We start from the raw sequence: 26,699 nt of genomic DNA on the forward strand, positions 1-26,699 counted from the left end.
GCAGCTGGAAACTGAGATATAACAAGTTAAAGTCAGCACAAACGTTTTAAAGAGATATGTCGAAGCAAGAATAGATGCAAAAAACTGGAGTAACTCAGCGGGTCAGACAGCATAATTGGAGGACATGGATGGAGATGAAAATGAAGTATTGCGAGTATTTCCATATTCTATACGAGTCCGAAGAAGGGTCTCAACCCGATACGTCACCCATTCCTTCTCTCCAGGGATGCTGCCTGTCCCACTGAGTTACTCCAGCATTTAGTGTCTATATTCAATGTAAACCAGCATCTGCAGTTCCTTCCTACACTTTTCATATTTCACAATTGGTATTGAGGGTGTGCCCTAAGTTTTGGGATATGAATTCGAACTAGGGACTGCTCTTTTCCAGCGGCGTGGACCCAGACATACTCCAGGTTACTGGTGCATGTTTTATATAAAGTGTATCCCACTCATTTTCACATCCAAAGCAGAATAGGTGCCAGAATGTCTGGTCTAAATCAGGATGGTGGGTGATAACTTTAATCTCTGAGCTACAGAAATATTCCGGCAAAGATCATTTCCTGACTGTGGAAACAAAGGAACACAATGGAAGCTTGAACTGCTGTGAGGAAATGCGCTGGACAATGAGCTCAGCGGGGAAGCACCGAGCAAGCACAAAGCTTGGACGTGGAAAGGGATGTAGCAAGAGTTCTTCTTCTGGACACTACCTTGTGGGTTTGAACTGTGTGTTGGACTTCCCTGACCCTGCTGGTGCTTCTGGTCTGGAAGAGGTGCTGTGTAAAATAGCCCAGCCATTAGTTGTGGGTAAAGGGGCTAGGATGATGAGACATTTTGGGTGGGTGGGGGAGGAGATTAATTGAATCAACCGCGCATCAGGAACTATTGCCATCAGTGGCGGACTGGGTCTAAAAATATTGGTTGTCAGGAGACAAAGGGGGCCCACTTCATCAGGGGCCCACTTCATCAGGTGCCCACTTGCCATCTAATATAGACCTCACGACTCCTATGTTATGTAAAGTACATATTAAAAATCTTTAAATAAGAACCAAATTGTTGGAAAAAGTTCCAAAGATCCTAAATTACTACACCCTTGGTGAATGATAATAGTGCATGACTTCCATTTTATTCACTTGATTTCCTAACTAAGAGTTCCTTAGTTGTTTAGCACTAAACTGGGAAATATTAATCATTGTAAAGGATTCCATTTAGTTAGTCTCACTTCTGTTCAATGACGCTGGCGTTTAGTTATTTTACTCGAATAATTTGAGGTCAATAAATTATAATAACATGCTCATTTGTAACGTTTTCTGTGTTTTTTGTAATACGTATGTCCATTTTTAAAATGAAACTGAATAAATACATATTTTGATCTTAAAGTGGCAGAACTAGTATAATTTTCTCAAAGCGAGAGGTTTCTGTTGCCTTGTGCTATCAATTGCCCATCGTTCCACCTTGAGAATAGAAAGAAACCACAGATGCTGGTTTATATCGAAGATAGAAACAAAGTGCTGGAGTAACTCAGCAGGTCAGGCAACATCTCTGGAGAAAAAGGATGGGTGACCTTTCAGGTCGGAACCCTTCTTCAGACCCTGGAGTCCGATATAGATCCTGGAGTCTGAAGAAGGTCACGACCCGAAACGTCACCCATCCTTTTTCTCCAGAGATGCTGCGTGACTGCGCAGTTACTCCAGCACTTTGTGAGTATATTCCACCTTGTGACACCCAGGAGCTTTTGTGATCAGAGATTCTAAATCCTGATAGTGGTGAAGAACCATCCTAAAACATTAGTTTATAATCAGTCACATCAGCGCATTCATCCAAAAGTAAATCTCAAGCTCTCCGGAATATCTTCCCCCAAAATATACCCAATAGCTTCATTCACTTCCTATGCCCCAACACTGCCTTCAGCTATTCAATGTCGGTCTTTCAGTTATCGAGATACAGTGTGAAAAATAGGTATTTCATCCTTCCAAGCCCACTCCGACCAGCAACCCCCCCTCCCATAAACCAGTTCGATCCGACACACTAGGGACAATTTACAGAAGTCTGCTCGTCTTTGGAGTGGGAGGAAACTGGAGCACCCAAAAATAAACCACGCGATCACAGGGAGTGCGAACAAACTCGATACTGACAGCACCCATCGTCAGGATTGAACCCGGGTCTCTGGAGCACTAAGGCAGCAAATCTACCGCTGTGCCACCGTGCTGCCCTCATTCCTACCCAATGCTTAAAACCAATGGTTTGAGGACTTGATAACCCATCTTAATGTTTCCACCTCTGGCTTGGTATCGAGCTCTGAAGTATCTTAAAATGTGTTGCCATTATAAAACCAGTGATAAATGCAATCTGGTGCTGCAAGGAAAATTAAAAAAACACTGGAAACACTCAGCCGGTCAGGCAGCATCTGCAGAAAGAGGAGCAGAAGCAATGTTTAAAATTGATGTACCTTTGGCAGATATGGTCTAAAATGATAACCATACTTATTTCCACAGATGCTGCCTGACCTGCTGGGAGTTTCCAGTGTTTTCCACTTTTATTCCAGATGCTCAGCATTTATTGTGTTGCAATTTTATTACTAAAATAAATTACTTTAAGAAATATAGTCAGTCATTATTTTTTTAAATGAAGATGCTGGAAGTCAGAAATAAAAAGAGAAAATATTGGAAAACATTAGTCGAATAAAAATAGCATATTTTTAAAATAATGCTATTAGTAGAATAATAGTAGAATACAATTGAAAATAACTGGGGTCCCAGCACTGAGCCTTGCAGCACTCCACTAGTCACTGCCTGCCATTCTGAAAAGGACCCATTAATTCCTACTCTTTGCTTCCTGTCTGCCAACCAGTCCATCCATGTCAATACCCTACCCCAATACAATGTGCTCTAATGTTGCACATTAATCTCGTGCGGGACCTTGTCAAAGGCTTTATGAAAGCTCAGATGCACCACACCCACTGGCTCTCCTTTATCCATTCTACTTATTACATCCTCAAAAAAATCCAGAAGATTAGTCAAGCATGATTTCCCCTTCATAAATCCATGCTGACTTTGACAGATCCTGTCACTGCTTTCTAAATAGGCTGCTATTTCATCTTTAATAATCGACTCCAGCATCTTCCCCTCAACTGATGCAAGGCTAACTTGTCTGTAATTCCCTGTTTTTTTCTCTCACTCCTTTCTTAAAAAGTGAGGTTACATTGGCTACCCTCCAGTCCACTGGAACTGATCCTGAGATGAGAGAACATTGGAAAATGATCACCAATGGATTCACAATTTCTAGGGCCACCTCCTTGAGTACTCTGGGATGCAGACCATCAGGCCCTGGGGATTTATCTGCCTTTAGTACCAACAGTTTACCTAACACCATTTCATGACTACGGATTCCCTTCAGTTCCTCCCTCCCACTAGATCCTTGGTTCCCTAGTATTTCTGGGAGATTGTCCAGGTTCAGGAATAGCTACTTCCTCACAGCCATCAGGCTATTAAATTCAACTCAAACAAAACTCTGAACATTAATATACCATTATCTGTTTATTTGCACTTTATCTGTTTATTTATTCATGTGTGTATATATTTATATCATGGTATATGGACACACTGATCTGTTCTGTATTCATGCCTACCGTATTCTGTTGTGCTGAAGCAAAGCAAGAATTTCATTGTCCTATCTGGGACTCGTGACAATAAACTCCCTTGAATCTTGACCCTAGTCTCTGAATTAACCTTGTCACTCTCCATCGGTTCTTTTTACATATTGGTTTAAAAAAAACCCATCCCGTATACATTCCAGGAAATCTTCCTCCTCAGCGCTACTACCAGTTTGGCCCAATCTATATGTCGATTCAAGTCACCCGTGATAACTGGGAACATAACTCCCTCCCCATCCCACCCCACCGTCAGTCTGAAGAAGGGTCCCAACTCCAAAAAGTCACCTATCCGTGTTCTCCAGAGATGCTGCCTGACCCACTGAGTTTCTCCAGCACTGTGTGTCTTTCATTGGGAACATAAAGGCTAGTTTAATTCCTTTACATAAGTGGAGAAACCAAGACATTGTTCCGTAACAAAACCAAGCTCACAAAATCCTGGCTTTTAACACATGTTAAAAAACCCTCAAATCATTTGTACTTCACAAACTTCCAACCCCAAAGTTGAAATCAGTCTGAAGAAGGGTCCCTTCCACACATGCTGCCTGACCAGCTGAGTGCCACCAACATCTATATCGCCCGTTTGCTGAACTAGGAGTTGGGTGGAACGCGAGAGCGATCGCCGCTCATTAAAGTCAGCATCGGGTTTATTGAATCGCTCCTTCAAAGACACATTTTTTTGAGAGTGTCACCAGAAAAATGAAACAATTTCGAATCGGATAGTTATTTTTTGACGTGCAGATTTTTTTATTTCAGCAAAAGCAAAACGCATCAAGATCACGGTTCCCTCAGTACTTACAGAGCGAGTCGACAAGAGCTGTCTAATGTCTAATCCACCTGTAGCATTCTTCCACTTAAAGCTTGCCTTAAACCAATTCACACCCAAACCCCGGGAGCTAAAGTGAAGTTTATTTGGAAAACAAATGGCCAGGGAAATCCCTGGTGTGTTTGGCTAAAGAAAATTGCAGAAAAGAGAGCTACTTTGAAATGACTTAAAATACACTATTAAATATAATGACGCGGTTTGTGTTTTCTCGAGCTGTAAATTATTGCAAAAGTGAAAAGAGGTAAAGATACTTTTTTAATCTAGAATTTGGCACAAATAAACCATTCTATGAATAAAGTTAATTCCGTTCCGCTGGTAATGAAATTAAAACTAAATTCTTACCGTCGTTTACAGCGACAGCCACCAGGAACCAGAGTGTTAATTTCATTGCATCCATGGGGATTCTTCCGATTTAATATCCTAATGGCTCAGGGGAAAGCAACACGCAGCTCCGTATTAGTTTCCCGCAAGGTAATCGCTTGGAGAGAAAAAATCTTGCAAAGAGCCCAGCTTGTAGGACCTCGAGAAACTGCGCTGATGCGATTAAACCACACTGGCCACTGAAGGCTGCGAGCAAGAATCAACTCTGCCTCGGATGGCCCGGAGCAGTGGCAACGCTCTCTGATCCCCGGCAGCAGACGGTCAATCAAATCCCTACCTGCTGGACTATGCGCCGCCCAATTGTAGAAACACTTGACAATCGCCACACGGGGCAACGCATTGGTCGTGCAATGGGTTCAGTCTTGTTCCTCCTTGTGCACCTGCAACACGTCATCTACAAATTCAAAATAACTGGAGGGAATTTGCCCCCCTATCCGTTGTTAACTTTACAAAGACTGGTGTTTGTGTGCTACTGTGACCTGTCCTTTAGATAAAGTTCCCCATGCAGCTAAACAATCCCACAAACAGCCGAAACACATAGTGCTAAAGGAACTCAATTGGTCGGGCAGCATCTGAGGAGGGAATGGACAGGCGACTTTTCTGGTGGAGACCTTACTTCAGACCCAAAAGGTTGCCCATTCATTCCCTCCAGAGATGCTGCCTGCCCTGATGAGTCCTCCAGCAATTTATGTTTTGCTCAAGATTCCAGAATCTGCAGTTCTTTGAGTCGTTCCAATAATCTTGTTTAATTTTTGACACGTGTATTAAGATACTGTGAAAAATATTTGTTTTGCGTGCTGCCCAGAGACATCAAATCGTACATGAGTAGATCAAGCAGTCCAATGGAGAAAATAAATGGGGTGCAAAATAAAGTATTACAATAGCAAAAGTACAGATTTTTAAAAATGTGCATGGATGTCTTTGGGATGGATTAGAAGATTGGGAAATTCAGCCTTGTTCAATATTCTGATAACTGGGGAGGGGCACTGTTCTTGCATCTGGTGCTGAGCTTTCCTGCTTTGACATCTTTAGTCCAAAGGAAGAGGGGAGAAGAGGGTTTGACTGGTCATTGATTATGTTGGCTGTTTATTGGCAGGCTAGATGGGTTGTTGGATGGACTGGACTGTGTACGCAACTCTCTGCAATTTCTAGCAGTTGATGCATTAAGGTAGAATGTTTTCTATGGTGCTTTATAGAAATTTGTAAAAGTTACTGGAGACATTCCGAATTTATATAGCCTTCTGGAGAAATAGAGTGTTTGTTCTACTTTCTTGGCCACAGTGTCAGAGTGATTGGACTGGATCAAATTGGCAGTGATACTTGTACCTTCAGTCATGAAGTTGTAGAGGAGTGATCAAGCTTGTTGGGAGGCCAAGTCCCAAACATGGTCAGCTTGTTCAGAAGAAATGAAGGTCTTCATTACCCTTGAAATGAATGTCCTGCCCCACTGACCAACACTGCCTACTGACAGTAATTGAGTTAGACATGATCTTCAAACATATTGACCTATTTTTCAGAAGCCACCTCTCATTGAAGGCAGACATTGATGAAGGTATTTAACATCACTTTCAGTCCGATAGCACAGCTTTTGGTCATGTGAGGAAAGTGTTTGAAGATCAAGACCTCAAACTGGCCACAACACTCATGGATGACAGTGGGGCATGCCGACAGAGGATCTTTATTTTGTCAAGATTTAATGCAAGAACCATCTTCTCGTAGGTTTCAGCAGTCCCTGCCCTCCTGTGTACTTCGGAGTCGTATACACAGAAGGCCCTTCAAAGCACTGGAGAGATGGCACCAACTGTAAAATCCTCTATACCTCCCAGCAGGACAAACAATCCAATGGCAACATTATTTCCCAGTACAAAATTCCCAGCACTGGGACCCTACTTACACTCAGGTGGGTCCCTACCGCAGGCAGTGTCAATCAAGGGTTCTTAATGTTTATGCCTGAAGCTATGCCAAAACAGACATTTCATTCCAAGTGTTTTCACTGTTTTGGGTTATCTAGAGTGCAGAGGAAATGGTTCAAGGTGTTCTGTGGAGCTCCGAGGGATGATACTCTATTGGAAGCACCGACTTTGGATGGAACATAAATCTTTAATCTTTTCTGGCCACTTACATGACCATGGCACTATTTAATGAACAGTAATATGGATGGGTGGTGGGAGGTGGGTTTACCTACCTATTGCATATTGTCCAACTAATATCTGAAACTCAAAATGCATTCATCACCGTAATTACTACCTGTGAGAGTTTCCTATGTGCAAACTCACACTACATATTAAAACAGTAATTATATGCAAATAAATTCCTTGTTTTCATCCATCCTTCCTTTTTAAGAGCATTAACACTCAAGATATGTAATCCATTGATGCTACAACTCAGAGCTCCGTGGATGCAAACACCTTAAAAGATGGTAACTGGCTTAAATGACCAGCTGAAACCGTTGTTCAGAAGCCAAACTAAAGAGAAATGAGTTTCTCATCCAATACAAGAAGCAATCTGAATGCAGCTTATATCTGCAGTTTGTATGCATGTGTTTTCCAAAGCCAAGAACCCAGAGTGTTTAGGAAGAAACTGCAGATGCTGGTTTTAATCAGACAGACCCAAAAAGCTGGAGTAACTCAGCAGGTCACACAGTATCTCTGGAAAAAAGGTATAGCTGATGTTTCAGGTCAAAACCTTCTTCTGACCTGAAACTTCGCCCATTCCTTCTCGCCAAAGATGCTGTCTGACCCGTTAAGTTACTCCAGCTTTTTGTGTCAATCAAGGGTTCTTAATTGTCATATACACCAATAATGGAATACTGTTATGATTCATTGTTTTTTTTAAAGGTCACACATTAAAATTATTGAATTGAATTGAATACTTTATTGTCAAATGTGACAAGTCACAGTGAAATTCTTTGCTTTCACAAGGTGTGCAAATAGTTACATATTCCCATTAAATTAACATAGTTTTACGATAAAAATCTAAAGGAGTTTTAAAGTGGCTGTTCTCCATCTGAATTTAAACCACTAACATTAACCTAAATGTGCCATAACACAAAGTGCTTTTGGAACTCATCAGGTCAGGAAACATGTGGGGAGGGAATGGACAGGCGACGTTTCTAGTCTGAACATGGGTCCTGGCCCGAAACTTTGCTTCTCCATTCCCTTCCCAGATGCTGCCTGACCCGTGAGTTCCTCCAGCATGTTGTGTTTTGCTCAAGATTCCAGCATCTGCAGTTTCTAGTGTCTCCTTAAAATGGCATATTGATTTTTTTAATAAATGTCCTTGATCTGATTATTTTTTAACTTTCAAAAACATTTCCTTTTGGTCTCTGCCGTAAAATTCAATTAGAAGAGGTTTCACGTGAAAAAATAGTTTATTGGGTATTAACTTGCCTTATCGAATAAGAAAATGTTTGAAACTGTATGACGTGCATGGTTTAAGGACATCCAAAATGCTTTCCCGGCATTAAATAACATTACTGTTGTACTGTAAGGAAATTCCTAAATCCAGATTAGGTTATACTGGCATGTCAGTAGACAGATCTTTATCAGTGTGTGGATTTAGGATTTGACAAGTATGCAGAAACTTAATTTGTGACTTCAGCTTAAAAATATCTTTCAAATTGATAGATTTACAGCAATTCAGTAAGAAACACAATCATAGATGTTTAGCATAAATGAAATAATTTAGCAAATAAAAAGCATATTTTGGAAGTACTGAAGTTAGAAAGAAATCTGCTTTTGCTCCATTGAAACTTTGTTAAATCAGGCCACTTGCTTCCGTGTAATGCATCCTTACAACAGAGGGTGGCAATTTTAGCCCAATCAAGCTGGTTCACAGCTGATTTTTCCCAATCGTCTATTTAATTTATTCTCATCAACTACCATCTGTCTTAGATAATTTTATAAATTCTATTTACGCTAAATGATTCCAAGCCCCAGAAAGATGGCAGAGGGCTGGGTCTGAAGGCAAAGCAACTTCAAGGCCAAGGAGAGGCCTCAGGGAAGTAATTATGGAGCAGATTGAAGATATCCACCTAAATGTTTGTTGATTGATTGATTACTATTGTTAATCACCTATTTTCAACTTGTACACCATTGATGTGGCAGTGGTGGAAAGATTAGTCCACCCATAACTCTGAAGGGAATCGGCTGAAGCCAGAGAGGAAACGAGAATGGCTGTAAATGAAACGGACCCAGGAAGGGATGAAGTGGGTGTTGTGGCAATGTTATGGAAGGAACAGGCTTAAACTGAAGGTACACACAAAAATCTGGAGTAACTCAGCAGGTCATACAGCATCTCATGAGAATAGAAATAGGTGATGTTTCGGGTTGGGGCCATGAGGGGTCTCGACCCGAAATGTCACCTATTCCTTTTCTCCAGAGATGCTGTCTGACCCGCTGAGTTACTCCAGCTTTTTGTATCTATCCTTTGGCAATGAGGAGCTCATGTGTGAGACAGAACATTCAAGTATTTAAGTTTTTTTGTTTTTTTTAAATGCCTGTAGTAATGCCAAAACAGCTCATTGCAATCACTAAAAAACAACATCCTGTGCTGTGGGTGTGACAGTGCCCTTCCTTGTGAGCAGTCTACTCCCCCCCCTTGGCCATTCTCCAATGCTCCACCACCTTCACCCAGCAGGGAGTAACATTCTTCCCCCATCTAATAGTTGCCACAATCACCAGCGATAGCTTCTCTTCCCATTCCTGCACGGCTACCTTCAGTGTCGTCAGGGTTCTCCTGGATCTCACTTCAAATGCCCATTGGCAACATAAGTTAACATGATGTCAGTGTCCACGCATTGTATCCTTCAGTCGATTTTACGGTCTCCAGGCATCCAGTAAAATATTGGAAAATCAATGCCCTATTGACAACTCTTCCTAACCCTGCTGGGGCATTTTACTTCCAAGTGAATTTCAGATCGCCAGATAATGTTTTCACCTGAAGTACTTCCTGCCACCTCTGTGACTGCCCGAATGTGTTGATGACCTTGCTTATCTGTAAAGGTAGCCTATTGTCTGACCCACACACACCTTCTACCTGAAAGCCATACAATTCCCTTAATGATAAATTGTTATAAACAAATGGTCCAATTAGTGATCTCAGGAATCTCAGAAACTCTTTTTCAATCTTCTCAAGCATTAAAATGGGCCCAATTCCAACCCTTCTCCATACATCATTCCATAGTCTTCTCCACTAGATGCCAAAACACCAAAAATAAATGAGGTTGAAGTGACCTTGTGTAAATCAGGGGTCAATTCACCATGGACTGGGTCCCAAGGTAATGCATGCTGGTTCAATGCTGCCCTCTTGTGGCTTTGCATCAAGTTACAGCTCAAGCTACTAGATTTATTTTCATAGGTTTTTCATTTCCCCAACTCCTATAGAAATGCCCTGTTAAAACCCAAAGATGCATAAAAAAAGATAGTCCCCAGTGATGCCCTGCGCTTGCCTTAATTATTTGGCTTGACAAATAACATTGTGAGGATGGCCAAAACTTGGCGATATCATGAAAATTTCCCACAGAACACAAGACTGGTGCATTGGGCAAATGTGTGGCAGATGAAGTTTAATGTGTAGAAATACAAGTTGATGCATTTTGATAGGAAGAACGAGAAGAGGTAATTTTGAATAAAGAATACCGTTCTGCAAGGGTGCAGGTATAGAGGCACCAGGGGATAAGGATGCATAAATTGGCTGGGTAGGTTGAGAAAATGTTAACACCACACACGTACATGGCTTTATCACGAGGCATTGAGGATAAAAGTAAAGGAAGGGGGTGCTGAACCTTTATAAACACTAGTCCAGCCTCCATTGCAGTACGGTGTTCAATTCTGGACACCTCATTGCAGGAAGCGTGGTGAGGTACAGAGTGGGTCCAAAGGAGACATTCGAGAATGGTTCTTTGGATAATGAGCTGGTTATGTGGATAAATTGGAAACATAGAAAAATAGGTGCAGGAGTAGGCCATCATTAGCTAATCATCTAAAATTAGTACCCCGTTCCTGCTTTTTCCCCATATCCCTTATTTCTCTAGCCCCAGGAGCTAAACCTAACTCTCTTGAAAACATCCAGTGAATTGACCTCTACTGCCTTCTGTGGTAGAGAATTCCACAGACTCACAACTCCCTGGGTGAAAATGTTTTTCCTCATCCCAGTCCTAAATGGCCTTCCCCTTATTCATAAACTGTGACACCTGGTTCTGGACCCCCCCCCCCCCCCCCCCTCTCCAGAAAGGATGGATGTGCTTTTTGAAGGAGCTGGGGGTGGCAAAACATTGGGGATTCGATAGAAACATATAATAGTGCAGGTTGTTCTCATTAATGGACAGGCCAAAGACTAGAGGTCACAAGCATAAAAGGGAAGAGAATTAACAGCGACATGAGGAAAAACATTTACATAGCATGTGGCGGATTCTGAAACTCTGCTTGCAGATGTGATAGAACAGGTTCAATTTCAACCTTCAGGAGGACATTTTAGAAATGTGCGGCAAGGCTATGGAGGAGCCAGAGGGAAGAATGAGCAAACCTCTCTCAGGGAACCCCAGAGGACATGATGGGCTGAATGGTCACCTTTGTGCTCGCGGCATTCTATGATGTAACACGATTGCAAATGTTCAACTTAATATTGTGGTAATTAAAGAATTAAGATTCAAATCTCTTCTCAATATTGTGCACTTTAGATGATAATTTTAACCAATGCCACATGTATGGGGATCCCAAGTTTTAAAATGTAATTTAGAGATACAGCATGGAAACAGGCCCTTTGGCCCACTGAGTCCATGCCACCCATCGATCACCTGTACACTAGTTCTATGTTATCCTACTTTTGCATCCTATACCCTAGGGGCAATTTACAGAAGCCAATGAACCTACAAGCCAGCACGCCTTTCATTTGGCACCACACATTGTTTTTGGAAAGCACAAAGTGAATAACATTTAATTGGGCCCATATGATGGAGAGTGTATTAATGAGCGATTGCTAAGGGCAGCTCGACATTATAATGGCATCGATCTGGAATCTGTGGGCTTACATTAAGGTTGACATGGATTGTTATAATGTGTGCTTTGCCCTGAAACTGAAACGAGGTGCCACCTAAATGAGGTGAAACAAGGACTTTTCAGGCAAATCTATTTCTCTATGAATAATTTCTATATAACAAACACTTGTCTATCACAAAGAAATAGCAGCCTGCAGGGAAATCTTTTAGAAGTAGCATTATTACTGCTTAACTTCTATTCATTGTGTTGATATCAGCAGGATGTGCCTGCCTAGATTTAACTCCCCAGATGCTCGAGTCTGCACACAGGCAGCTGCTGTGGAAATGCAAGAAAATGTAGCTATTAAACAGCAACACTAACCAAGTAAAGAAACAGTTATTCTTTGTTTAATTTTTCCGATTTCCATTGGCACATTGCTGTGGATTTGGCTATCTAAAGGGCCTGTCCCACATGCGATTTTTTAAGCAACTGTGGCGACAGTCAATGTCGCGGTGTGACGTTGGAAGCTTTTTGCACCCACCCCACGACAATGCCCATGACAAGCTACCACCTAGTCGACGTCAAGCTACGTCAACTGGCGACACAATTCCTCGCGACTTGGGACGTCCACACCTACGACACCCAAAGTCAACCTACCTCCACCAGCTACAAGCTACGACTGCCGGCGACAAATGAAGACAACTGAATACTTCTCTTGATGACGGAAGTGTCGCCGGTTGACGTAGGTTGTCGCCATTGGAATTCACCGAGGTCATGACACGGCAATAACCAACGTCAGCTGGCGGCATCCCGGCAACAACCTATGACAGAAGACAGGCAACGTCAAGTCCAGTGGCCGAAAGGTTTTGAACATTTCAAAATCCAGTGGCGACAAGAAATAAATAACACTTGAGGAGACCGCTCATGACAATACAGCCTATTTTTCGGCTATTGCCCCCCAAAAAAATGACCCAACTGGTACAGGCCCTTAAACCTCATCCTCTCTACCTTTCACTGTTGTATGGAATAATTAAGCGTGTGAAAAGGCCCCTCGGCACAGTGTTGTGAACATGCAGGGATTTGGGTGCTTTGGAAAAAGGCAGGTGTCTGTGAAAGCCTAGGCTTCACTGATAGTGACAATACATTGCAAGGTGCTGGAGACCCATGTGACCTAGCTGTCACCAGTAAGTCTGGACCCCTGAAGAAGCTCCAGGAAGCTTCTGCCCATGTGACCCACCAAGTCTGGGTTCCTAAAGAGGTTTCTGGTACGTTTCAATACATTGACTCTTGTTCCATGTTGGTGATTGGTCTAGAGGAGTTACCTCACTTAATACGTTTTACTTTGTTTCTGTGCACTGAATAGGTGCTGTGAATGGTTTGTTGGGGTTGCCTCCCTCTCTACTTTTGCGGTGTTAGTTTTCCCGCCATTGAGGGGTATACGAGGGCGATCGTTTCGTTGGCGCGTGTCGGTTGGCTTTCCTTCTGTTCTGTTTACGCGAGGCTGCTGAGGGCTCAAGTGAGTAGATCCGAGGACGGCCCCGCAATACAAATACTGTATACAAATAAAGAAGGGTTTGGACTCCAGAGTTTGACTCAGTGGTTTTACTGAACCAGACAAGGGAGAGAGTATTAGATCCAGAATCAACAGTGTCTGTGTTGAACATATCTAGACCAACTCTTATTGGTCTGCACATAATCCATCTCTCTCCATATCCATGTGCCAATCCAAGTCTCTTAAATGCCACTATTGTGTCTGCCTCAACCAGCATCCTGACAGTACGTTCCAGGCACTCACCACCCAAATAAAACTTACCCCACACGTTTCCAATAATCTTTTCCCCTCACCTTAAAGGTATGCCCTCTGGCATATAATTTTTCCATGCTTTTCATAATTTTAGATGTTTCCATCAGGCGTCTCAAGAAACCTCCAGCGTTGCAGAGAAAATAATCCAAGTCTGTCCAATCTCTCCCTGTAACTAATACCCCATAAACAGGCACCACTCTGGTAAACCTCCTCTGCACCCTCTCCAAAACCTCCACATCCTTCCTCTAATGGGGTAACCAGAACTGCAGAGGGCAGTTTTTATACAGAAGGTAGTGAGTGCCTGGTACTCCATATGTCATCTAATCAGTCTTATAAAGGTGCATCACAATTTCTATACTAAAACACGACTCCTATACTACACCAAGTCACGTTCTACAAACGTTTAGGCACTTCCTCATCATCTCATGTGGCCTGATGTTTTCAAACAAGATTTGACACATCACATGAGAGAACTTAAAGGGATTAAATGAATCAAAGTGTTTATTCTTGAATGATCCCGATTGATACTAATCAAATCCAGATGCAAGCTATCCAATCTTCAAAGAGCGAGTGTCTTTCAGGCCAAGGCCCTAGATTACGTTTTGATACAGCTGATCTCAGCCACTGGTTCTTCACCAATTTGACCTTCACCAATTTGGACCCGTGCCAATGGAAATTACAGTTCAGATTTCATGCTTCAATTTGTGGTCTACTGACCTGTGCTGGAGTTGCTAGTCATAGTTGCTGAGTGAGGACTGGCCTCGTGATGCCTCTGTAGTTGAACAACTAGGCAATTTTTTCTAATTAACATTTATCAGAAAGGAGTGGCAAAATGGTAAGTTAGGAAAAGATGTTACATCATTAAACTCCGGGCTGCTTAGTGATCAAGCCAAATTCAAGCACATTTATTCAATGTACATTAGACCTGTTAGAATGATAGCTTTGCTATTAACACAGACCAGATTCCAAAGCTAAAATCATTCAGTGGCTGAACAGTTAGAAATACTGAAAAATACAAAAATACAAATGTAGCAAGAAGTTCCTTCCTCGTAATCAGTGGGGATAATCATTGGAAAGCCTGTGACCATCAAAAAGATTGATATTAATCCACATACAAACATAAAGCTGGAGATATAGAGGGGATAAAATGGTTAAATAACTGCAGCATATTTTAAAAGATTTGATTGACATGTCATTTTTTCCCCCTAGAACCCTCTCCACTTGAGCGTCTGTTGGAGATTATTTCATGTTAGACCGTCAGGATACTGACTCTCCTCTCCCCTCGCACATCATTCCCACTCGTCCCTTTAATTTCATGTTCCATGTATCTTGTTTTATGACTGTTGGCGGATCAATTTCCCTCTTGGGGTAAATAAAGTTTGATCGTATCTCGTATTTTGAAGAGTGGTTTCTGTTGCCAGGCCTTCTGTTGCAGTTGACTTTGTTTCGGTAGCTTCCCACCATATAGTAGGAAGAGGGGATGACATTACTGAGGGCCAGCTGGGACAAGGAGAGTGGTTTGATAATGTTGGGACAGCAATCTCACTGCAGCCAAACCACACCCCCCCTCCCCCCCAGCACATTCTGTCATTCAATTAGTTAGTGCCCCCCCCCCTCCCTCCCTCCAACACATTCTGCCATTCAATTAGTTAGTGGCCAGTTTGCATCTTAACTCCATGCTTCTGCAAATAGTATTACCAAAAATTAGATCCCTAGCCTGAGCTGTCTTTGGGAAGCGTTTAAGAATCCCATCACCCTGTACTTAAGATCAACCCGGAAAGGCTGGGCATTAAGTTTAAATGCCTCTCCTGTCAATTTGTTTCATCTCCACCAATTATTTTTGTCATCTCAAAATCTTAATTACATTAGGTCAGATATTGGAAGGAATGTGTCTATTATGTGCAATGCGTCCTCACCCTTTATATGACCTAGCCCTTTCTGCACTTGAAGATGTCCATTTGTGCTACACACATCCAAAGCCCATCATCTCCATCTGGAGAGCAGAGGACAGGAGTGAACAGCTGTGAGCGATGTGTGCACATGCATCTTATGAGATCCTCTATCATTTTAGTTTGATCTAATTCAGCGAAGAGTTGCAATGCTCCGTAATTAATCTTCATGCACACATCAAAAGAATAAATACAAGAAAGATAAGGCATTTGGAATGGGAGCTTTTAATTTCATGCAATGTTTAACTTGGTCTGTCCAGAGCCAAGATAATGTAAAACAGTAAGATCAACAGTTTAGTTTGGCAAACTTCAGCACTGAGTTATCCTTGCCAGATAGTAGATTCAGTCATTACTGAGCAGATTCCTAAAACATGACACACTCCAGTTTTTCCCCTTGCCTTGTGACTGTAGCTGTATAACACAGCCTTCTGTTACCTATCACAACCAGTTACACCTCACGTGTGGTCCTGTGGAGCGAGCACAAGGCAGCTATTCAACTGCAAGCAATACCAAGTCCAATTTGGTCCTAGTGTGATATCCAAAATATACTCCAACATGAATCACCACATCAAAAATCCATGGATCTCATGCATCCAATGGCACGGTGTACACACACACACAATGAATTAACAAAGTCAGCATTTTCTACGACCACCAAATACCAAAATACAAATTTAAGATTAACGTAACTGAACTTCCTTTGAAACTATTTGACAATTAGCTGTTCCCAATTAATATATATGCACTCCTTCAATTTAAATACTGTTAACTATGACAAAGTTGAACAGATTATTGTTCGGGTTCAAAACTACAGCTTTGGTGACCCTTTGACAATTAGCAAATGTTAAATTAATTCACTTGATTATGGATCGAAAAGACCCATTGAAACAAATAATGCTGGTGTGAACCCAGATAATTCTTACGCTGCAATATGATATTCAAGGAAACGTTCCCAATTTCTAATTTGATAATCTGCCTCAAGATTCCGTCATTGTTACTTTTTTCAATGATGTTATGTTAAAAGGCACTAGCCATCAAAATCTTCTTTACCAAATTTGGTAAGCTTGTTCCCTACCCTGGAGAGATAATTCAATAATTCACAGCACTACAATCTCTTCCCTCCCCATCGCACTTAATGTGAACTTAATACATATTAGATTTTGGATTCCCCCTCCCATTCCCCATCCAGCAGGATATACTCTCAGGAGACAACATAGCAACTACTTCCCTGTACTAAATTTAGACTCCGGGGCACTGAAAATAGCGCAACGATTTTTTTGCCAGTTCACTCACCGTTCTCCGGTGCTGCAAGTATGCCAAGTTTCGTTCCGATTGGTTGAATGTCGTAAAAGTTAGCGATGTTTAAAAACTTTAAAACCGCACGTGCGCAGATCGATCTCTTCTCCTGCCAGTTGGCGCCGCTTGGATTTGTCTCTTCCCCCGTCACTCCCTGGGACGGTCCGCCCCTTCCTGCTCCATCGCGTCTTTACTGGAGCTGAGGATGGCCAGAGGTTTCCAACTGGACTTTGAGGGACCCGAAGCAGCCAGTAGACATGAATGACCAAATTCTGCTTCTATCACATCACCTTATGTTATTAATAGTTTTAATGTTATTAATAATAGTTATTTAGATTTGGAATGACCGACCCTTGTTCAAATGAGGTGTCCAAAAAAATGTAACATTAATCTATAATGGGAAAGACATATTTTTCCTGTTACTAATATGACAAAGCAGCTGTGGGTATTCAGATAGCTTTCCAGAAGATTTAGCAAAAATGGGATTCACATATTATTGGAAAGCAAATATTGACACACCAGGAATTTGAAGTACAGGAGGTGCACTTCAGTGAATTTTGCCCTATTGTAATGTATCCAATAAATGAAATTCGCTGTAATGCAGTATTTCCTTCACTAAGAATTTTGTAAGTTATCATTGAATCAGCTTCCATAGCTTCAAGGCTGAATATTCCAGGCTGTAATTCACCACATTTCCTCTGGATTTTTGAAAAAGTGATTTTAAATTTGTCTCCGATTACTATCATATTAACCTATGGAGAGTTTATGCACTCCACCAAACCATCAAGATTTTGAACATGACGGTCTCTTGGCCCTTCAACATTCACTGCGTGAACAACTTCCATTGGTCCATGCAATTGAAGCCTTCAAAACATTTTTATTTATTTATTTATTTTTAAATAAAGATAGCAATTTGGTACCATTCCATTTAAACCTCTCTAAAACCTCCCTTAATATATTCTTATTGTCAAAAAGCATGGTGTTGAAGTAAGAGCAAGGATAATGAAAAATATGTATTAGCTTTCATTGCAATTAAGATTATAAATTATGAATTAAGTCAAAACCCTATTCAGGAGAAAACACATAATAACCAATTATATGGGGTCAGAAAGGGCTAAAACTGAATTAAAAATGAAAATTGTACTACTGCTGTAGCAAGTTGTACTGAACTCTTATTAGTTGGTGGATAATTAAGGATCTTATTGACTGGAAAATATTTCTTTGAGTTGCCCAAGTTAGCAAAATGTTAGCAAAATTTGATTGCATCTGATCATTTTTAACCCAGATAAAGCAAATAATCTGTTGATTGACAACATAGAAGGGGATTATCATCGCTACTTAGATGTCAGGCCACAAATTGCATTCTAGTATAGGCAGAAAACCTATTGTTGTGCAAAGATTCTGTTGCTGGGAAGGGATAATCAGCCCAGTGAACAAAACCTTGGCTCTGACAACTCCCTTCGTAACCAGAAAATAGCAAATCAGAGGACAGAACAAATCAGTGCAAAGAACTCATTTAAGAACAGGGATCATTTTGAAACCCGTTGACACTGAAAACTACAATTTCATGTGATTATGTGACCAAGCTGAACAGAGAATACATAGCAATACAAGAGCAATGTTGTGGTGCCTGAAATATCCAAGTGATGTAATAGTCTGAAGCCATCTAATAAACATATTTGCCAGACTTTTTGGTGGTCTGTTACATTTCTATCATCTATAGCGCGCAGAGACAATGATCACAATCAGCGGTTTACATGTAACAGTTTAAAATGTAATTACTTGAAGGATTGAAGAGCATTTAAATTCATTGAACTTTACTAACACCACTAAGATAGGTAGCTCTAATTAGTGTAGATGAGATCAAAGTTGCAGATCGACAAGGAAAGAACACATTGGAGGGCAAAGCTAATGTCAGATGGAGTTCAATGTGCAAAAGTATGATTGGGCCCAAGAAAGACAAACCATTTTGTTTAGTTTAATTTAAATAGCATCAAATCAGGCCCTTCAGCCCAGTGAATCCATGTTGACCATCGATCCCCATTCACATTAGTTCTGTTATCCCACCTTTCTCGTCCACTCGATACACATTTGCAGCAAATTTACAAATGCCAATTAATCTACAAACTCGCAGAGTTTTGAATTATGAAAGGAAATGAGGGCACCCGCAGAAAATTCATGCAGGGAGAATGCATCACAGACAGCACCCGAAGCTTTTATTGAACCTGGGTCTCTGGCACTGTGAGACAGCGATTCTACCTGTTGTGTCACAGAGCAACCTAATATTTTTTTTTCCTCTGGCAGAGTTCATTGGAAAACAGAGCACTGGTAGCCTTATGTTCCAATTTTACATATTAAGAAACTCAGAACCAGGGAGAAAGTAATTTAAGGTGCCTTGCATCAATGTAGCAAGGACAACAAACTTCTGAAGAAGGGCCTTGACCCGAGACGTCACCTATTCCTTCGCTCCATTGATGCACCCTCACCCGCTGAGTTTCCCCAGCATTTTTATCCACCTAAGGTCAATGAACTGATGTGTGCAAAAGTTTGATCACCCATTACATAAAATATAGCTCGATTTGGATAATGAGCTGTGGGAGGATGGAGCAGAATCACCATCATTATGAGTATAGAAAATAATATTTATTGGGTGGAGGGAAGGGGCAGATATCAATCAAATTAGGGAATGATGTCAAAAATGCTTAGATTTAGCCATGTCAGTGCATCTCTTCAAGCTCAAATTCTATAACTTTAAGTTGTTCCTCTAGTCCAATTGATAATAATAACTAGCACAACTGTTTAGGGATAAACAGCCGAGTGATGTGGAGTCAAGATGCACATGGTCTGACCTACAAGTACGATGAAACAGCTCGAATAGCAGAATCCCTTCTCCGATTCACATTCATCCATAGTGACAGGATAGCAGGTGGGCTTGGTCATAGCCACTCCTGTGTATCAGTCACTGCCAGTTTTTCCATCTCCATCAGCTCGTCAACCAATTCCCAGTACAGAAACATCTTGTGATTGCGGTCCAGGTGTTATAGAGTGCGCCCCGTAATGTTTTTAAATAAATCCTTATTACTTCTAGTGCTCAAAATCTGAAAGGTCTCTTTCATTAGATAAGGCATCCACACACAGAGTTGATAAAGTCATAATGATCTTTAATATCTAATAATTTATAGCTTAATGCTGCATCAAGAGAGTACAAGACATATCTCACCAAAGCAGCCCAGAGCCACTAGGAGTTTCCATTGAAAATAATGGAAAATCCCCAAAGTTCATTGCTGGGGGCAGTGAGAGAGGATTATATACCTCAATAATGTGAATCAAAAAAAATGTTGGAACCAACATTCTAATCCATACCATACACATTTTTCAGTCTCAAGCATTTGCTAGTCAGCAGTGATGCCATATTTTTTTCCTTGAAGGATAAATCATTTCATAAAGTATTACAATATAATCAATAACAGCAGGGATAAATACGACATAATATTTCAGTTGAGAAAAAAATGGAAAGAAACACGTTGCCATTCTGTGATTACTTTTACTCGTTGCAAATTCAACATTAGGTTTTAATACCACCACTAAATGTGGTTACTTGGACATTAGTGCAAGGTTCAGCTGCACGCTGATGAAATGTCTTCACACCATGTCCTGATCTGGCTGTCATACTGTCCATGTGCATCATTGGTCAGCAACACAAGAGGAATGACTGCCCTGTTTACAATCAAAGCTTTGTACTGTCCACTTACAGCAAAGAAAAACATTGGAAATAAAACTTTGGGAAAAATCAAAACAAAAATGTAAAAAAAAACATTTGTTTTTGTTTAAAGTTACTTCTAGCTATATCTTCATCTTTTTCTGATCAACAGTGTCTATACTAAGAATTCTACAGTTCAGCCTACCTGGTTGGTCAATGCACAGAACAGTGGGTTGCTCTGGGGATTTTCTCCAGTGTTGTGTTGCTGACTGTTTCATTTGGTCTTCAATTATATGGGAATTGCAGTGGTCCTATGTAAATCAGGGAGTGCTCAAAACTGATATATTTGAATGCTTGTACAACGCTGCCTCAGTGTCACACCGAGGCAAGTTTTCAAACAGCGTGCCCAATAAAACAATGAAAGATCCACTCTGTAATTGCAGGTCCAGGAGGCTAAGCATCCGTGCCTTTATAGGTTGGTCGAAAGCTACGCACAAAACAGTCCAGCACTTTGTCGTGGGATTGGAATGTTTGCAGACTGCCCAAGTTATAGATTCATGAAACTTGTCACCAGCACTTAGAAACTAGGATACAGATGCACAATCATTCAATGCTTTCCTTAACAGAAGGATCACAGATCTAATTAAAAGTTAACAGAATAGCTGATGAAGAGAGCAGAATTAAACATTTAATGATTTCCAAAAGAAGGAGACTGGAGAGATCTTCTAGTCTAATATAAACTTGGAAGCCCCCCCCAATAATCTTGTGGTTAAGGATACCATCCAGTATAGTGCTAAACTTTATACACCACAAAATTCCTGAGCTGTATTTCATTAGCTAATATCCTGGGCAAAAGCTATTGGTTTCAATGCCCTTCGATGTGGAACTGAATGAATGTAAATGTTCTTGATCATTATCCAGTGACACCTTAGGAAAGCAAGATTCTGTGAGCAGGTGATGTGAGTTTTTTTGCAACACTTGCCGTGTTGTCTTGTATAATGTGCCAGCATTCAATGTTTAAGTACCAAAACCAAAATTATGCAAGATACCAGAAGGCCACTTCCACCTGCAGAATCACACCAAGTAACAGTCAGCATCAGGACTAGTGAGGAGAAGGTACGAGAGGCATGCTGCTTCAAGCAAAACTGCATCAAATCTATGCACTAATCTGGTTCTGAAAGGAAGATAGCTTGATTTAAGTTAGACAGACATCCACAAATCATAAGGTGCATTTTATTCAGGATCAGTAAGTTGGGAATCAAATCCTAATTAAAAGATAGTGAATGTCCAACTTTGCAAAGTTTCCCACGAACTATGTTTCAGATATAAACATTATGAAATCTCACGAAAACTCTGCATATCACTCGTTTATTCTTATAACGATAAATGATGCAGGACAACTCCGATGAATGCATTTCCTCTCTTCTTGTAAAATTTCAAAGCATTGGACATTGATAGTTTGTACTATTTTGTTTGATTGGGTTTAGTACAATTAGGGGTTTATTTGCAAATTTAGTTGTCAGATTGGTTTATTGGTCTCAGTTATCTTTAATGCTCCTGTTTAACAAGGCACATCGGACATTAAAACTGTTGCATTGTGACTACAATGTGGCACTGCTTCTTAAAAAAAATCACGTCAGGAAGTCAAAGCCAGATTAGATAAAACAAAAAAAAAAATAACGAGTTGCATTGGTAATGCACCAGCCAAGACTGGAAAGGAATACAATTAGCACATTGAACTCTTTTCAACGTGGGGATAATAACAGGACCGATCTCTTACTATTTTGCATACGATAATCCAAAATGCAATTATTTACAGGGACAAATCCCAGCCTGCCAAAACATCAATGTTCCCACCATGACTGTTCAGACTAAATGGCCTAAAATACTTAAAGCTTTTTGCTATATACTTCTATATATATTGCCAAAGGTACCAGCTCGTGAAGTCTGACACAAGTCTGGATAACTTTCATTATCTTGGCCCGTAGTGTGCAACTCCAAACAGCGAGTGGCTGCTCAAAAGAGGGGAAGATACAAGGTTGACATGACCCAGCCTGAAAAGGTATGGACTGTAAGTATAATGGGCCAATGTGTAATTCTCAGCAGCAAACAGAAATAGAATGCATGATAGTCTATTTACTTCAAAGCACAAAGTAATACCTGCTATCTCCATATTGTAAAAGCACAGATGGGAGAGTAAATCTGGAAAGTTTCTCATCTATTTGGTAGTGCTTTGGAATCTCTAGAAGCAAACCAACTCAGTGTCTTTCATGTGTTTTTATTTAAACTGGTGGAAAAGAGAGATTAGCAATCTCTGGTGTTCCACTATTACCCTGAAAATTACATGAGGAAGATTTTAATTTATTTTGCTGTATTTTTGAAAATATGAGCACATTTCCCACTTGGTTCTGTCTGCCATGGGCTATCAACAGAAAATAGTATATATCTGAAATTTTAAAGTTACTCCAGCATTATGCACTCAACAGTGCACTGGGGATTTTGCCATGAAGTTATAGATTCCCAACCTTTTTACACTAGGGAGAATGTATTCGACAAAGTAAGATTATACTTGATTTGAAATACTTGGATTGGGGTTAAAGCTAGTTATAGCTTCACAGCTCACTCCAGTAAACTTAGCTGGCCTGAAAGGTCTGAACTGTGACAGCAGCTGTTATTCCTTAGTTTTGAGTCTTTAAAATATCAAAGGCTCGCTATATTACATGTTTCAAGCCATTCACGTTCCACTAATAATTCAACAGGGGCAATCACATTGAATGGCAGTGCTGGCTCGAAGGGCCGAATGGCCTACTCCTGCACCTATTGTCTATAGTACTACAACTTAAAAGGTGAAAAACAATGGCATAAGATGGAAATGGCCATTATTTTTAATTGTTTGGAATATTAACTTGGAAACAATGGTTTCATTGGACCTACCTTTATACGGAGAACATTAGCAATGAATTTATACCAAAATCTATTTTGGGAAATAAAGTGCCTTCATTTCACACAATTATAGCGAATCTAATTCATAGCACACCGCAACACTGAAGTTCCAGCTTCCACCATCTCACGGGTGTCCACTGACCTGTTGCAAAATCTAGTCGAAATGTTCAAGACCACAATAGATAATACTATGCTGTGCAGATCCACAAACCCAGTCACAAGAGTAGCTTGTTCAGGTTTGCATAAGTCTTTAAGAAGAGTCCTGACCTAAAACATCACCCACCCATGTTCTCCAGAGATGCTCCCTGACCCGATGGGTTACTCCAGTGCTTTGCACCGTTTCTTAGCTTGTTTAACTACTTATGAAAGATAGCTTGGGTAGGAACTTCTCTTAAACTGCCTGGTGCTTTATTTCTGATTGTACAGCAACAGCTCTCACTCAAGTTCATAAGCTAATTGAAAAAGAAAATTGTAGAATTTTATGATTATTTTAAAGGATAATTGAAGGTAGAAATTTATGGAAGCTTCGCCTTGAACCTCGTTCAAAAAGGCGCTGCCTGCACCCTTTGTAAAGTTAGTAAATGTTATCAGTACATGTCAAGGGTGGGTCTGATCACTGATTTTCAAATAGTCCAGGTAGAAATGGTTGATGCAACACACCTGGTTATTTTAGACACCATGATCAATAAACTTAGGAGATCATAATGGAGTAGGTTGAACTAGGATTCTCCTCATTAAGGGTTTGACCGCACACCCCCACCACCACCCTGACTCCAATCCTTCACAAACTTGGCCATCTGCTACCACTGCATTTACCCACCCTGGCCAAAATGTTCAGTGTGCGCTCAAATCAAACCCAGGATATTTTCAAAGGCACTGTGCACATCAGTTTATGAGCCAGAACAAGTGCAGCTGAGTAGGTTGGAGCTTGGTTAGGATCCGTACAAAATGAGGTTATCTGAACTATGTTTTTGATAACAGTCAGGTTATATTTTATCAAAGGAGGAAGATCAGATTAACACTTTGGCCAACTGAGGCTACTCCAGAGCAGCTTCTGAACAATAGAAAAAGGAACCAGAGATTTCTTCCTCATTAGTTCGACGATAATTTCAGTAGAAAAGGCGTGCTTGCACAGTCAAATCCCATTTCCATTCCATCTTTCCCTCTCGCCTTTTAGACGTTACGCCCAGACTGAAATACTTGTCTGTTACTCAATTGGTGACATGGCCTGCAAACCAATGAAATCACCACCAAAGTGACAGGTCGGCTTGAATGTTGGGCAAGGCCAAGACCTCACAATACAAGTAAAGCATGCTTCCCAATATACCGCCACAGTGTAACATGTAGGTATGCTCACAGCTTGCATTCTTGTCCTCAACTGTAAACTGATTGACCTACAGAGTACACTGTGCATCATCTGGACTGTAACCAAGACCTTAAAGCCTTTTTAAGGCTTTCCACATTCCAGAGTTGAGCTTATATTCCACAGAACAGACTGACTCCAAACTCCATCACCATTTCAGCTCCTGTCTCGCACTTCCACTCCATCCAGTTTTGACCAAAGTGGCTCGATTTCTTTTCTTCATCTTCGCTCTCAGCCATTATGGTATTGAAACCCATCAAGTACAGCGAATGTGGGAAGCTTTAAAATCAAAACCCTGACATTATTAAGCTCTAAATGTGACCAGGCAGAAATCTTTGCACATCATAATTGAATACATTGGCTGTGGTTGGAGTTTACTTTGTGAACCGTAACGAATACCCCATGGCTTTTTCCAAACACTCTTGCACGCAGCCTGAAGAGAGATACTCTTTTTCTACTTCTATAAATTTGATGTAAATAGATCTGGAGCTGGCTCCTGGTTGGCAGTTTTCAGAAAGGAAGCCGTTGATGGTACATGTCTCCACGGCCAGCATCTTGACAGGTGGTTGAAAGTGTTGCAGTATACACTGACAAATGGTTTTCTCCTCTGCCACACCGAGATAACAGTAGCAGATTTTTGACTTCATCGCACTGCCTTGGTTAAGATCGTTCTCCAAAAGCGATGGTCCTGCAGTGGTGCTGCCAGAATCGTGCTGCAGGGAAACCCTCGGCAACACCCTAATCCCGTAATCTCGCCGTGGGGAGAAAACCTCGCCCTCTGCCTCTTCGCAGCCAATGACGTAGAGGCCGTTGGTATCCGGGATCCCGCCCGGAAGCAGATATTGTACAATGTTGTCATTGGCTGCTCGGGAAAGTGCGATGGGTATCCATTCAAAAGCAAAGTGCAGCTCGAGACAACGCGCCTCACTTTTCGTGATCTCAAAAATCTTATAATATACTTTCTTCCAGTTCATTTTCTGACGCTTACCAGATATCACTTTGCCCTCTGGCTTTTCGGGACTTAAATATTCCTTCAGTCTCTTTCCAACCGGCACTTGGGAGCTGATTTCTGTGTAATGGTATCGTATGTCCTCTACCCATCTCGTATTATAACCAATGGCGAAGATACCAAGTTTATTTGCGAAGTATGTACTGCTGAGATCGTCGAAACTTTGGAAATCCTGCCACCTTGGCTGAACTAAGTCTAATAGTGCCATGAGAGCCTGCACAATCTCTGGCTTCCTAGAAAAAAAGCAAATAGTGGAAAGTCAGAAAAGTGTATAAACTGCTTGCAGACTGCAATATGCAAAGAATTAAAAAGAGTCAAAAAGGCATGTTATTTGGTAGATCATGTCTAGTGGTTCCACTCTTAATATCAATTACATTCCTGCAAAGTTTTCTTTCTGCATGCAGCTCGCTACGAAAAAAAACCGTTACCAAAACTAACCAAGCAGGACAGTCCAGATCACAGCAACATTAAATGTAAATATCTTCATATTTTAAATCATCTCTTTCTGGAAATTATCTTAAATTTGTGTCTCCCAATTACCAACCCATGGAAAACTTTTATAAGTTGTTAAATTTAGAGATATGGCAGAATGTATTTGAAAAGTTCCAATGTAATTGGAGAGGGGATATATTTCATCAGTCAAGGCATTTACTTTGACATCAGTTATCACTTGTTAAGGCATAATGGCAGTATCAGTATTCCAACAACCAGATTTCCCATTACTTCAGCAGTCATTACAGTTGTTCCTCACTAGATGGCTTCAAGAAGATGATGTTTGCTCATGGAGTGGGTGACAAAGCTCAAT

The 26,699-nt window shown here is 40.9% G+C and overlaps 2 protein-coding genes across 3 annotated transcripts in view; both read right to left on the reverse strand.

The window, feature by feature from the left end:
- LOC129712410 (endothelial cell-selective adhesion molecule-like) overlaps positions 1-5,174 on the reverse strand; it is a 93,530-nt gene extending 88,356 nt beyond the window's left edge. The window contains exon 1 of the mRNA XM_055660823.1: positions 4,815-5,174. Coding sequence (XP_055516798.1) covers positions 4,815-4,869 — 55 coding nt within the window. The 5' untranslated portion in view covers positions 4,870-5,174. The remainder of the gene's footprint in view (positions 1-4,814) is intronic.
- A 12,637-nt stretch (positions 5,175-17,811) lies between these two features.
- LOC129712409 (myb/SANT-like DNA-binding domain-containing protein 2) overlaps positions 17,812-26,699 on the reverse strand; it is a 34,886-nt gene continuing 25,998 nt past the window's right edge. For both annotated transcript variants that reach the window (XM_055660822.1, XM_055660821.1), the window contains exon 4: positions 17,812-26,127. In XM_055660822.1, the coding sequence (XP_055516797.1) occupies positions 25,260-26,127 (868 nt within the window). In that variant the 3' untranslated portion in view covers positions 17,812-25,259. The remainder of the gene's footprint in view (positions 26,128-26,699) is intronic.

This window comes from Leucoraja erinacea, chromosome 32 (assembly GCF_028641065.1).
Source record: "Leucoraja erinacea ecotype New England chromosome 32, Leri_hhj_1, whole genome shotgun sequence".
In the NCBI taxonomy this organism is placed as follows: domain Eukaryota; kingdom Metazoa; phylum Chordata; class Chondrichthyes; order Rajiformes; family Rajidae; genus Leucoraja; species Leucoraja erinaceus.